Here is a 15,051-nt window from a genome sequence, read left to right as displayed (position 1 = left end):
CAAAACAGTATTACAGTAATGTTTTTTTGTCATATGGGACAGTGTGAACGTAATGTGAATATGATTATATGTTTCACATCATTTTAATCATTGTGATTACTTCAAATGAATTAAAAATCAAACAAACTACTAAAATGTATATTTTAATAGGAGTATTTCTTTAAATGGGAAGTGGATTGAAATCCACCCATGCGACACTGCCAGCTGGTACTCTACATATCCGCAGTATCTTTTCCCATAGCCATGCACGATTGCTTTATCACATCTTTATCTTCTTCTCCATCGGGAATAAAGACTTCGGAGATCATGTGTACGCGAAGCAAAAATTGAGAGATGTTTATTGGAAAACCTCGCGGTGAGTTTGACTGACAGATCTCTCGTATGACGTCAACCGGCTAACATATGCTAACGTTAGGCGCTTTAACTAATTTAAACACCGTCATAACAACTGAAGTTTAACTACTAGAACTTTAAAATTGCATACCAGTTTGACGTTTATGTGGGTTTTAGGACTATTTTCATATGTCGGCTTTTTGAAACGTATCATTGTAAACAGTAGTAGTTAGCATGCTAGCTAGCTGATAGGTAATAACAAACAGGCGAAAGTTTTCTCATATGCACGTTATAGTTCACTTTCTAAACATTATTAGTGGTTTGATGACATCATTTAGTACAGGATTTGGGACGTCTCTCTTGCTAACTTACATGCTGTTGAGGTTTATTTTTGTATGACAGCTAACTTGACTGACATGTTTTTTATTATTATAAAAAACAGCTTTATTATTTTACACAGATGATCGAATCAAGAAAGGTGAACATCACCATTGCTCAAGAAAAAATACATGAATAAAGAAAAACAAAAAAAGTAATTTAAATGACTCTTCTATGGTTGTAGAACCATACATGCAGGATGATGCTCAGAGATGGTGTCTAGGCATGCAGCTCCCTAGGTTTTGAAACACAACCTGTGTATTTCTCATGCAAGTGTATGTACTTGGTGTTTACAGTATAGTATGCTTGACGTGGGAAAGTGGCCGGTGTTTGCACTTCTTCCTCCTGAGGAACTACGGCTCATCCGTCAAGCCTGCGTGTTCGGCAGCGCTGCCAATGAGGCCATCTATGTTACAGTCAATGATGAGGTACAGTTATGGACTTTCTGGAAATAATCAGTTGTCTGTGTGTGTATATAATCACATTCAGTGGAATCATTCTCTCTGGCAAACAAAGGTCTCGAACACAGAGAGGAAAGTATTTGAGACAATGACGAAGTGATCCTGGCCTGCTGCTAAGCAGATATAATGAGGCTATATTTAGGCTGTAATACTAATAGGAGCCTTGCTTGTTTCCTGAGAGGAGCTCGGGTGCAGCGTCTCATCCCGGTCACTTCCTTTTTTAGTTTGGTTTTCCTCCTGTTTGTTAGATCAGAGATGATTTTTTTCCTCTAAGACCCACCTAGACAGGCATTTAGCTTTCTCTAGTAGTTTTAAAATGAAATGTAGGGAACACAAGACATATTTACTTTCTCTTAGTAGTACACTTAGCATTCGGTGTCAAGCATATAGTGCCGTTCTTTATAAAATGTTTATAAAACGGTGACAAGTATATTTAATACACCAATGTTCTGCGCTGAAAGGTCCGCTGTATGAAATCATCTAGTGTCGAGGTTGTGAATTGCAACCAGTTCTTTCGAAGCACTACGGTGGCTGACACAGGACTAAGATGTCGTCACATTTTCACTTCTTTGCTGAAGGAGATAACGTATTTACGAAACGCGTTCTGTAGAGCAGTTTGTCCGTTTAGGGCTACTGTAGAAACAACATGGAGAATTCCATGTAAGGGGACCCGCGGTGTATGTAGACAGACATAGCTCATTCTAAGGAAATAAAAACATAAGGCTTCATTATGTAAGGTCTTTATACACCTCTGAAGACATAGTTATGTATATTATATTGCATTTCTGTCAATAGATCCTCCAAAAAATTACATGCAGCACTTTAATTGAAATTTTCTGCTAAGTAGCTACACAAAGCCGAAGAAGCAAGCCCGAACACACCCAAACAGATAGCTGAACTCAAACGCTTCCAACCACACAAGCATGATTTCACATGTCGTTGCGTTCTGCGTGAAAATACAGTATGCAACGCCGCAAGGGAGGCTAACAGGAGCATTATTGCAAACTTACTTCTGTGGTAAAGTCATTTAAAACCTTGCTGGGCAAGTTGTATGCCATTGTTTAAATAGTCAGTGGGTTGGCATTGCATCTCACCTTTATTTTTAAACTTAGGTAGTGTAAATTTCAGGCCTGTAGGCTGTAAAGCAATATTCGATTGGATCTATCCGTTTGATGAATATAACAACTTAAAGTTGTTTAGATGTTTGTCAGATGTTAACCACCTGATCACTGTAAATGTGTTGTCTACAGGTGTTTGCACTGGGGACAAACTGCAGTGGCTGTCTGGGACTCGGGGACACACAGAGCACTATCGAGTCCAGGCGGATCGACATCCTGTGCGGCAAAAAAATAGTGTCTTTGAGCTACGGCACAGGACCACACTTAGTCCTCGCCACAGCAGGTTGGAAAGCCATTCGCTTAGATTTTAGCAATGGTCAATGTTTACTATTAGGGATGTTAATATTGGTATTTTTGTGTGAAGATATTGCAATTCCAGTCCAGTGGTTTATTTTACATTTATTTAGTGTGATGTCAAAATTTGCATTGTAGTTGATTTATAAACTAACTTAAACCATACAATATGTTCAACATTACTGTAAATTTAATGCTCCAATTATCTTTACTTTTTTCCTGCATTAGTGACCATTTATGTATTTGAGAAGTGTTTATCTTGAACTACAGTAAACGTGACTGGATTTGATCGTGTATCAGATCTATTAAATGCACTAAGAGCACTTAACTGTTTTAATACAAACACTGAGAATGATAAGACCTTTAAAGGTTTCCTGAGAAGGTGAAACAGTCTTGATCAATTTTAAAATCAGAAATGTTTTCTTGTTCTCACGTGCTTCATGTAAATCGTTTAAGATATTATAGGTGCCATTAAAGGAATAGTACACTTACATTTTTTTCGACAGAAGAAATTAAAAGATTTCACACACTGAAACAAATTGAGGCTTTTGACAAAAGGTTTCCAGGGTTCTTCTTTATATAATGCACTTAAACGGGGGCTGTTGGTTGAAGGGGTCATATGGCGCGAATAGGTGTTTTTCTGTGTCTTTTGTGTGTTATAAGTTGCCCATGCATGTATTAGACACGTAAAATCGCAAAAATGAAAGTTTGGGAACAAAAGATGCATTCTATCTAAAAGCGAATGCTCACCCAGACCTGCCTGAAACACCTTGTGTAACCACACCCCCACAAATCTATGTCAGTTCGTGGTATGATTCGACTAAGACCGCACAAATGTTTACGCAAGTAAGGTGGGCGTACCTGTAAGCACAATTGCTTTGGAACCTGATGGTCCAAATATGGTAAGAGGCGTTTCTATGGGATGAATTTCATCTCAAAATGATTAACAAATGCATGCACACTCATCCGTGAACGTGATACAAGTTACACCTGTATTTTACTATTCACAAACACAATGCCGTATGATTTGAATCTGTGAAATTTAGATTGTAATAAACATGAGACGATTTGTACAAATAGAGACAGATTTGTGAATTCAATGTTTTATTTTGTGTTCATGTATAATCATTTTGCGCATACCAATGAGAAGTTGTGCATTGGTGTATCCTGCAACGCGCGTCCATTCATCCTGTTCTGTGCATTCGGATTTTGAGACGTTCTTTACGCGGTTTTGCATTGGACAAAATCCACACACAAACAACTTCAGATCCACGCACAACCGTGCATAAACTACGGCCTACCACTAGATGGCAGTCTGCCGCATGTCTACATTTAAAATTACGAACTTGCGCGCGCAGAAGTCGCGAAATGTTAATCACCCCTAAGACTTTCGCACAGTACTGTATATCCGGACAAAATTTAAGGCTGCTTTTTTATTTATTTTTGAAAAATCAAACAGTATTTAAGCTACTTTTGATACTGAGGTGACTCGGACCCAGCAGATGCAGTACAGCACTTAATGCTGGTATACAAGACATAAACAAAGTAGCACTTGCTTACCACTTACAAACAAATCTCGCTCACCACAGATGGATTCATGTAAATATTTAGTACTGAGAAATGCAGAAAAATGAGAGCTTTCCCTTTTGACTTCATCTTGTGCCCTGGTTTGCTAAGCCAAACAGCCAATCAAAGCTATCCAATGCCGGTTGATGCTTGAAACCTGCCTGATGGTCGTATTACAGTGTATGATGGTCGTATTACAGAGTATGTGGAACTGCCAAAAATCTCTGACCAACTTTAAAGACTTTAATTTCTCTTAGATATGTTCCAGATATATGACTCACTTCCTTCAGTTTGAACACAAACAAATAATGTTGTCGTATATGGCGAAGATGGTAAAGCTCCAAAAAACACATCCATCCATTATAAGATAATAAAACAAAATCCTTTAACTTGGCTGCATAAAGACTTTTATAGAGTCTAATTACATGACTGTCTGGAATGTCCTGTCAGACGGTCTCTCTAACTTCATGGTGTCCTCTTGTTTATATATGTAGATGGAGAGGTTTATGCCTGGGGTCACAATGGCTACAGTCAGCTGGGAAATGGCACAACCAATCACGGCCTGACCCCTGCCCTGGTCTCCACCAATCTCATCAACAAGAGGGTGACGGAGGTGGCCTGCGGCTCTCACCACACCATAGCTCTCACCACAGATGGAGAGGTACACAGACACGCTCTTATACTAATACACCGGATGCTGAGTCACATTTAAATCAAACCAACCAACCAACCAAATTTACTTTATGCCTATAAATCAGGTTCTTTTTTTGTAAACGGTTCAATGTATCAAGTATTCACACTTTTGTCGTAACACATCAGTGGTAGGCAGATCATAAATCCCAAATTGCCTTATTAAATGGATATACGGTCTTGGAAAAAATGTTTCCAGAGAAACGCTTTCCAGAAAACTCACAGTATTTATGTGACAAGGTTTATGGGAATAAACACTGAGGACGAGGAAATGGGAAAATATCCAAGGCACCAAAACACAGAGCACCACGATTAGACAGCGAAGAGGAGCAGGTGTGAATCTTACACGGCTGGCTGACCTCCAACACAGCAACAAGAACTGAAGGAGAGAACGCTCGAGGCGCTTCTGTGGAAGAGACAGACCCCGATGTTCGTGTGGACTTTGAAAAGGGTTCACAGTGAAAACATTCCGGCATTAAAATAACGAATGCTATCCAGTACGCCTCGTACGCTATCCAGAGGCTTGCTTTCAAAAAACGGAGAAATGTGAACAGAAATTATGAGGCTTGAAGATTGTTTAATGTTAAGGGATTTTGTTCAATTGGTCTTACAAGGTCAAGATCGGTTTCCTCTCATCTTGTTCACAGGTGTACGCCTGGGGCTACAATAACTCCGGACAGGTGGGCTCGGGTTCAACGGCCAACCAGCCCACCCCGCGCAGGGTCAGCAGCTGCTTGCAGAATAAGGTGGTGGTCAACATTGCCTGTGGACAGCTCTGTTCCATGGCTGTACTTGACAATGGAGAGGTGATCTCATTAGACTTTTCGGATTAACATATTAGGATGTTTTATTTTGCGTATTGAATTAAGGAAATGCCAGAGTTTAATATAGCTGCGTAATGAGTTTTGATGGAAGTTGTTGCCGGTTAGGGGTTGGCATGCACTCGGTATGTGACTTATTCTCAGAGTGTTTTGATTCCTACTAGACATTAATTATAGTAATTGTCTGAGCTGTCACTCAGAGGTTAAATTCACTCGGATAAACTCAGTACGCCTTGAAAATTTGTCTTTTTCAGATATAATAGACATCGTAGTTAATTGTTTTGTACATTTGTTGTTGCTGTTAGGAGTAATAGTAGTTTTTGGTCTAACTAAAGTTTTGTGTTGACAGACTTACGGCTGGGGTTATAACTGCAATGGACAGCTTGGTTTGGGGAACAACGCAAACCAGCAAACCCCCTGCAGAATTGCTGCCTTACAAGGAACAAACATTGTACAGGTGAGAAACAAAGACTTCTGAATATCAAAAACACTCAAAAATAAAAATTCTGTCACCATTTACTTAACCTCAAGTTGTTTTAGACCTGAATACATTTCTTTGTTCTGTTGAACACAAAAGAAGACATTTTGAAGGGTGTGGGAAACCAAACACTTCCGGGGCACCATTGACTACCATAGTAGTTTCTTTTCCTACAATGGTAGTGACCAGAAGTGTTAGGTTACAAACATTCTTCTAAATATCTTTCTTTGTGCTAAGCATAACAAGAACATTGATACAGGTTTGGAACAACTTGATGATGAGTAAATGATGACAGAATTTTCATTTTTGGGTGAACTGTTCCTTTGAGCGATCTCTTAGAAACGCTGTTGATATTTAACATAGAACGCAACAAACACAATTGATATTTTGAGGTTTTAATATTAGTCGCAACTAGGGGTGTGACGAGATCTCGTAGCATGATTTGAACACAATATCCTCACGCAATTGGCATGGTGGAGTGCTGGGCACGAACTTGCGACCGTTTTAGTCGCATATGCTTCCTAAATTTAACCTGTGCACCCTCAAAATATATTTGGGAGCATTTGTGCGATTGCACATTTTGTTGTGGTGCGACCTGTTTTCATTACTGTACAGAACACGCTAATAACTGCACAAAGTATGTGCGTGCTGCTGTGAGCTACAGTGACCGGCCCGGCCATTCATCTAGACAAAGTGATTTTCCATCCCGCTGCGCTACTTTCCCACTGTTTGTAAACACGCGCTAGACGTATGGGTTTCAACCTTCACGCGCTTGTCTCGCGTCTGCAGTGCCTTGCGCATTAAGCACTAGTGTTTACGCCGGCTTGTGCTGCCAGCAGCACTTTGGGAGCGCTATTATGTTATTTAAAGGGGTCATATGGCGCTAATACGTTTTTTATGTGTCTTTGGTGTGTTATAAGTTGCCCATGCATGTATTAGACACGTAAAATGGCTAATCATTAGCACACTTCGCTTTTCAGAGCGATGAGCTTTGTTAAAAATCTGCGCGTTTCAGAGAGGTGGGGCAAAGAGGAGATACAAACATGCACGGTATGTGGAAAATACAGCGTTTTTGAACCTTAAATCGTGTATACACATTGCATTACATCTAAAACATACAATAATATTCGTTTTAGCCGTGTCATTTGACCCCTTTAAATACATTCACTGGCAAACCTCTTCAAAAACGGATCATCTGTCTCTTACATATGTGCAATGTTAGCATAAACATGATGTGTTTATGTAGTTTTAACTGTTTCTCTGAAGGCTATGAGGGGTTCAGTCAGTGGAGGAAGGAGGATTGACAGTGTGAAATGATCTCCACCTCTGCTAACTCGAGCACTATGCAAAAGCATATAGAGAAAACAGCCACAGCTCTTTACTAAAAGCTGCACCTGTTAAGAAAACAAAGCATAATTTTTGTGCAATTACTTCCTGTCAGTTGAGTTTGTGACAAAACGTTTTGCAGTGTTTACATATTGTTTATTACTGCATAATATAATTCATTAAAATAGAAGTTTAATTTGTTTCATAGTACAAGATGATTTAAATAATGCCTACATCTTGGGCATTTTGTGTTTTTATAAAATACCTTTTCCCCTATATATTTTATCATTGAGGATTTCTTTAAAAAAGTCTAAAAATCTTGTCTCGTTCTCGTGAACTCCATCTCGTGTCTGGTCTCGTGGGATAAGTGTCTCGTCACACCCCAGGTCGCAACTTAAGGCAGATAAACAATGAAATGAAACAATGTTTTATTTTTTGGCCAAAGGGTAAGTTATAATTACCATTGACTACCATAGTAGAAAAAAGTCCCTTATAAATGTCTTTGTTCTGTTCTGTCTTCTCACAAAAGAAGATATTTTGAAGAATGTATGAAAGCAAACAGTTCTGGGGCACTTTTGACTACCGTTGTCATTTTTCCTACTATGGTAGTCAATGGGATCCAAGAACTGTTTGGTTATTAGCATTCGTCCAAATATCTTTCTCTGTGTTCATAAGAACAAAGAAATGTATACAGATTTGGAACAACTTGAAGGTGAGGAAATGATGACAGAATTTTCATTTTTGGGTGAACTGTCCCTTTAAACACAAAAAAACTTAGCAAATTGTTTAAATGGAGTGGTTGAAAGGATTATCCTGTCCCGTAATATTGATCAAGATACTGTCAGGAAATTAGCCGTGTTACACGCAAATGCCTATAATGCTTAACTGGCTTGTGTTCACAGGTGGCGTGTGGTTACGCGCACACGCTGGCACTTACAGATGAAGGATTTGTTTACTCCTGGGGTGCCAACTCGTATGGACAGTTGGGTACAGGAAACAAGAGCAACCAGGCCTTGCCCACTCTCATCAACATGGACAAAGAGAGGTTAGAACCAGTTCAGATCTCTGCGGTAGAGCAGAGACATCCGTTGTGGTGGAAATAATTTGCCTCACCTGGTTATATGTCTGAGACGTGTGAAATGCTTTGAATACATCGGGGTGATGGGTCAGAGGTACTGGCATGTTAAGATCCTGTTGAAGCAGTTCTGCGTGGGGTCAGTAGGGCTCTCGAATGAACCCCTGTACTCTTTTCTCTTTTGCAGAATGGTGGAGGTTGCCGCGTGTCACACCAGCCACACATCAGCAGCAAAGACACAGAGCGGTCAGGTACTGATGTGGGGTCAGTGTCGGGGTCAGGCCGTGGCTTATCCTCACCTCACGCATTTCACCAGCACAGATGACGTCTTTGCCTGCTTCGCGACACCCGCCGTCACCTGGCATCTCCTGTCTGTGGGTAAGAGGAGTGTTATTTCAAAATCACCACTGCATTATGGGTATTATGTAGTTGTGGGAGATTTCATCCAAAGCTGTGTTTTTGGTGCTGATTATGTTCAGGAAACGTGCTGTTTGCTTGTATCTGCTCATTAGATGGAGATGACTATCTGACCGTCGCCCAGTCACTAAAGCAAGAGTTCGACAGCCCAGAAATCTCCGATCTCAAGTTCCTGGTTGACGGGAAGTGCATCCACGTGCACAAAGCCCTTCTTAAAATCAGGTAGCCCTGCCATTAAATCAGGAGATGCAGCAAACGTTAATCCTTTTTGCTCATACTGAGTAAAAGTTTGGTGAAGAAATTGCCTCTGTCATCTAGGGTTGGGTACCGGACTCTGTACTTTTAAGGGCACGGACCGAATTAGGTCGGTACCGAGTATCGATTCACATTAAATCAATCGGTGCCAAATTTCGCAATTTAAAGCTGTGAACAGCGCCGCAGGAGACTGATGCACATTTACATCATGTATTATTGTATGATCAACATTATATATTTATATGTAATTCTTTCATTATCTCTGTTAAAAATGTATATTACAAATCAATCTGTTATTTTCAGTAATGATGCTGTTAAAAATATTTTTGTAGACTTTTCTAGTTTTGTTTTTCTATATTATCTAATGGTCTGTTAATGGTGGAGGCCTCATGGTTTAGGTAAATTATCACAGTGCATGAATAAATGATTATGTGTGTGAGGAGGAAATAGAATAAGCTGGTTGTAATAATAATGCTGTAGTTATTTCTATAGTCTTTGTGTAAAATTTCAACAAAATGTTTGAATTGAGAGGTTTGGACTTTTTTTCACTGAAATAAATAAAGTACCGAAAAAAGGTACCGTTTGGTACCGACACCGAATTCCAGGTACCGTTTTGGTACCGGTACCGGCTAAAAAGTGAACGGTACCCAACCCTACTGTCATCTGGGTTCACAGCGTCATTTGGCTTTCCTGTTATCATAAAGTTTGATCATATCAGATTCAGAATAGTTAGTTGATTCTCATCAGAGGTTGGGTTTTTTCCCCACTGTTTCTTTCCCGTCATTATACTCATTTGATTCCATCTACACCCGGAAACGAAAGTTTGTTTACATGAACATGTTCAGGCGTATTTCTGACTGCACATACTGGAGTGTACAGATTGTTGCATAAATTATGCTCTTCGTGCTTTTGCAGTCATCTTGTTCATGTGTTCAGCTGTGTTTTTTGTATTATGGAAGTGTCTAAATGTATGGTGGTATTTAAAGTCACCATGAAATCAAACAGGAACATTTTAAGTGTTTTACACAGTGTTGCCGTGATTATTGTAAATGATTTATCCGTGCACACCGTTATTTTTTCAAAATTCATGTGCACTTGTAATCTTTAATTAAAAACATTAAGCTCCTCTTAACAACAACTCTTCACCACATGACGTAGGCAACAAAAAAGAGGTAGGACTATACTGACTGTCCAATGGCCAAGCATTTTTTATTTTCCCCTCCAGGCCCAACTTACATCAAACCAATCAAAAAGTGAAGGGCAAAATAAAGCCCCGCCCTTTCTAATTTGAGATGCCGTTTCAATCGGGTTTACATCACGATATGGAAAATAAGTCAATCGAACTTCCGTTTCATGGTGACTTTAAAGTAGATTTTTCATTCCAGTTGAATGTGTTCCAGTGTTGACTGGTGCAAGTACAGGCTGGTACTTTTTTAATTTTGTGTTTTGCATTTTTTACTACGTGATAAATTTGAATATACACGGAGTAAAATGGGCATAATAATACAGTGTAAACTAAGGCATAGTGCAGTTTGTCACAACAACACGAGGGGGGATTTGAAATATTTTCCTTGCACAGTACAAACGTGGCAGCACATAAAAGCAATTTTGTGTTTTGCATTTTTTACTACGTGATGTATTTGCCCTCAATAAAAAATACTGTAATTGTTGTAGTGTATTATTACTAGTGTAAAAGTCTGTTGTCATTGAACAGACAACAACATTTCCAGTGATGTTTACAGGGTAATGTAACCCGGTTTAAATCTTATTTCACAGGTTGGTTTCTCATGTGTTTGTTCTGATAGGTGTGAGCATTTTCGAGCGTTGCTGAACGAGACCGACGAAGAGACCATAGAAGTTCATCAGTTCTCCTATATGGTGTACCGCGCCTTCCTGGAGTACCTGTATACTGATACCATCAACCTCCCCCCTGAAGATGCTATAGGTGAACCTTTCACAAGGACTCTTCAGATACTCACACTGCTATCAAGAAGTCAAATCTCAGCCTTAATAGTAGGGTCATATTTTCAGAATGTTCACATCACTCGAGCAGTCTGCCACAAGAGGCTGTGAATTACTGTGACTTTACCGCTACTGTAAATTACTACAACCGTCAACAATTCTTTAGACCATAAATACATTTTATGAGTCTGGCAGTATGCTGATGGTTGCCAGGCCAACCCAAAATAATTTGTACAAATTAATAATAAAGCCACAATACGTAACATTTGTCTCTTTGCCGCCATCTTTGTTTGAAACATAAAACTGCAGGTTATTTATGTACTTATCTTTACGTCAAATGACGTCAAACTGACATTTTTCACAAAATTCGCCTGACACTCAAATCATAATAAATTATTTTTATTATCAAGCTTGTGAATCAGGGTAAGGCAAGACGATTTTTTGTAATGTAATGGCTCAATAACGCTGTCCTTCTGAAACCTCGTATGTCCAAATTCGCTGTTTTTCAGGAAATGTAAAAAACACTTTTTATTGGTTAGATATTCGCAAAACCCAGTGACAAACATAAAGGGTGACTAATAATAATGATTTATGGGGAAAAAAGAAATATTTAGAAATATGGAGATACAAGGTTTCAGAAGGACAGTAGGCATCTTTATTTTTAACCAAAGAAAGTTGTTTTGCTTGGATTGTATCTATAGCACATAACTAAATGTGTGGTCACAGTTGTGTGTATATCAGCTAGTTTACAGCGGCGACAGTTGTGGCTCATCCGATCAGATTTTGGAGCTAAAAATGTCTAAAATTGGGTTGCTAAATCGAGAATCATTTAGCGAAATCAACAAAGCTATCAACAGATAGATTGCTAGAGCATAGGTTGAAACATTTTTATCTTGTCATTTTTAATGTGAAGGTCTGTTGGACTTGGCCACATACTACCGTGAGAGCCGTCTGAAAAGACTGTGTCAGGAGACCATAAAGAGAGGCATTACAGAAGAGAACGCTGTAACGCTACTGTCAGCGGCTGTCAAGTATGAGGCACGGGTGAGTCTACATAATCATACATTCATCAGAAAAACGATCTAGTTAAATATGGCATTGTTCCAAAACCTAGTGAGATGTCTACATAAGCAGCTACGTTCTACGGCATCATTTATTTTCATTGCATTAGCGTTTGGTAGTAGCATGTTGCTAAGCTATTAACAAAATTCACTAATAATTACAAAAATACTAAACACAAAGCAAAAAAAAAATGCTGCGTAGGTAGACCATTCGAGAGGTTTTGGTACACACAGAAACAGATTGTTTTGTTTTTAGATGTTTAGCGTTGGTTCTCTTTCTCATTGAATCAGTCCACCAACTCTTCATGTGCAGGAACTGGAGGAGTTCTGCTTCAAGTTCTGCGTTAACCACCTGACGGCTGTCACGCAAACGCAGGCCTTCGCCGACATGGACCACGACCTGCTGAAGAACTTCATCAGCAAAGCCAGCCGCTACGGGGCCTTCAAAAACTGAGAAGCTGAAGAGGAAATCTGCACTGGTTTTGCTATTCCAGGCATGTTACCTCAGATACCTCAGCTTTGGAGAAGATAAGCCAAATTTCTGCACTTGGCGTATTTTTGGACCCGGTGACTGTAAACTGCAAAGTAGATGCGTACTGGAAATCCACTCCGGATTCAAAGGACCTGAAGAGCATCAAATGCATGTAATGAAAGACATGTACATTATAAGTATGTGATTTATAAACAATAAGGGAAGATGAGTCTCATGTAGATGACGGGTGAAAGGAATTACTTTCTTGTGAAGAGTTGACATTCATTCACATTATATGATTATATGATGGTTTGGAAGGGTCCAGCCAAACATATTGTTCATACCTACGCCATCACTTATTGTTACGATCACATATATTGACAGATAGCAAAGATAATTGATTTCATGTTGAATCGATGTTAAATTGGTTATTCTCACCATTAATGCAACGTTAATTCAATTATCTTTGCTACTGGGTTGTTCTTGACATAATGACAGTTATAAAGCAGCACAACAGATGAATTTTTTTTGCGGGGTGTAAAATGGGACACAAACATGTCATTATTGATCTGAATTCATTTCCATTTTGCTCTGGCACTAAAAGGACATCTAAAGGAATAGTTCACCCACAAATAAATATTTCAGCCACTTGTATCATAGATGCCAAGTCATTTTTGTTGTTGTTGAGAAAACAAATAATTTAAGTCATTTATTCATGAACCTTTTCACCAATGAGATTTTGTGAGTTTAATGAAATACACAGTCACTATAAATTGTATGAAAAAAGCTGTGTACAATTTATTTTGTATTGTGTTGTCCATTTTTTTATTTTTGGGTGAATTTTTCCTTTACTAAAATGTCTTATTAGAGAAGTATATCATGCATTTGAATTACTTTGGCGTTATCCACAATACAATGAACGTAACCGATTAATGTTTGTTTTTTACTGTAATGTTACATTTGATACATCTGATTTTTTTGTCTAGCAGTATTATTATTTTGAACATGTACAAGGTCAATATTTGCGCTTCTGTCTGGTCATATTTGTCCAAGCCCTAAATGACCGTCCACAGTGCCATTGTTCCTGTGCAGTTGGCAAATGATGTCATCTGGTGGTGTTGACACAAAACTAACCATGTGCCCATATTCTGCTGTTCATTAACATTTTATTGACACATGATGACGGGTCGATGTCATGAGGCCTGTGAAGAACATGTCCATATTTTATCTTGGCTTGACAAGATAATTGACACGAGTGTTTTACAGTAATGATTCAAAATAATGACTTATTGATGGTTCATTTAATGTGAACAATAAGAAACATCCGGATACATTAGTACACTATTGGATTTAAGGGTGAAATTGACCCGGACATGTTTTAATGAGATTACTGTAACTAAAAGCTTTCTTTGTTTTTTTTATCCAACCAGTGTAATCTTGTAATAGCATTTTAAAGCACATTTTTAATAAAGGGTTTACAGTCAATTAAATAATGTTTAGCGAGGACAACACGGTTGTTTTACAATGAGACAATGGTTTTACTTGAATGACTTAAAGGCAAATATAAGAATGTGTTTTTGATGGTAAGTTTATTCACATTTGTTTACACAGTCAGGGGGTCTTCTGTTCAGTTTAGTCCCATGCATAAATAAAGTCATAACTGTTAATCCTGCCTCATTGCCAGGGGTCTGCTAAATATTCTTCAGTTGTTGTGTTTTGTGTGTGAATTTTAAGTGTTATTTAACACTTAACACAGTCTTTCAGAAAAGTCAAGATAACAAACTGCTTTTGTTCCTGTATATGCAAAATGTCATATAGCACTTTGAACATGTAAATAAATGTCCTAGACATGTTTAAAAAGGTGTGCATACCTGGTGGTCTACTATACATTTGTCACTGTTCACTAACTATGTTCCTCAGAGAAATCATATTTATACTTTCCACTGTAGTGTTGTAGTCGAGACCACCAAAACCGAGACCAGAGGGTGTCGAGACCAAGACCAAGACTTTGAGGGGTCGAGACCAAGACCAGCACTCCCAAAATTCATTCGAAAGATCCACAAAACACTAAAAAGTCATAATAAAATAATAATAGAAGTAACTTGGGTGATTCATTGTGCAGAAATGTATAGGATGTTTTATGTTCCATGTTTTATCACCCACCTACTGGAACATATTACAATTTTTGTGCAGGTAAACATTTCAACAACTAAACATAAAAAAACGATACATTTAAAAGAAAAGCTAAATTTAAGTCTGTGACCTTCAACAAAACAAAACATTCAGTGACTTAATTAGTTTCATTGTTTTTTTTTTATCTAATCAATGGCAAAATAGCTGTGTG

The 15,051-nt window shown here is 38.5% G+C and overlaps 1 protein-coding gene across 2 annotated transcripts; it reads left to right on the top strand.

Annotated features, from left to right (window-relative positions):
* The first annotated feature begins 183 nt into the window (after positions 1-183).
* Positions 184-14,584, top strand: rcbtb2 (regulator of chromosome condensation (RCC1) and BTB (POZ) domain containing protein 2). Of its 2 annotated transcripts, none has more exons than XM_057351014.1 (12): positions 184-355; positions 1,008-1,139; positions 2,423-2,573; positions 4,645-4,811; positions 5,488-5,646; positions 6,011-6,118; positions 8,368-8,510; positions 8,728-8,918; positions 9,053-9,179; positions 11,018-11,157; positions 12,088-12,218; positions 12,549-14,584. In XM_057351014.1, the coding sequence occupies exons 2-12, from the start codon at positions 1,014-1,016 to the stop codon at positions 12,687-12,689; spliced, it is 1,584 nt and encodes a 527-aa protein (XP_057206997.1). In that variant the 5' UTR covers positions 184-355; positions 1,008-1,013; the 3' UTR covers positions 12,690-14,584. The 2 variants fall into 2 exon arrangements, with proteins under 2 accessions (XP_057206997.1, XP_057206998.1); XM_057351015.1 differs by having other exon boundaries at positions 12,527-12,691.
* The last annotated feature ends 467 nt before the right edge of the window (positions 14,585-15,051 follow it).

Source organism: Triplophysa rosa, linkage group LG14, assembly GCF_024868665.1.
Source record: "Triplophysa rosa linkage group LG14, Trosa_1v2, whole genome shotgun sequence".
NCBI classification, from domain to species: domain Eukaryota; kingdom Metazoa; phylum Chordata; class Actinopteri; order Cypriniformes; family Nemacheilidae; genus Triplophysa; species Triplophysa rosa.
The sequence above is the reverse complement of the archived record's forward strand: the minus strand, read 5'-3'. Positions and strand labels throughout refer to the sequence as shown.

What these genes read in the sequence shown, in the direction of transcription:
- rcbtb2 (XM_057351014.1), top strand. Translation starts at nt 1,014, where the DNA reads ATGCTTGACGTGGGAAAGTGGCCGGTGTTTGCACTTCTTCCTCCTGAG. An exon ending in AAAGCCCTTCTTAAAATCAG is followed by an intron (nt 9,180 to 11,017) that starts GTAGCCCTGCCA and finishes TTGTTCTGATAG; the next exon opens with GTGTGAGCATTTTCGAGCGT. An exon ending in CTGTCAAGTATGAGGCACGG is followed by an intron (nt 12,219 to 12,548) that starts GTGAGTCTACAT and finishes CTTCATGTGCAG; the next exon opens with GAACTGGAGGAGTTCTGCTT.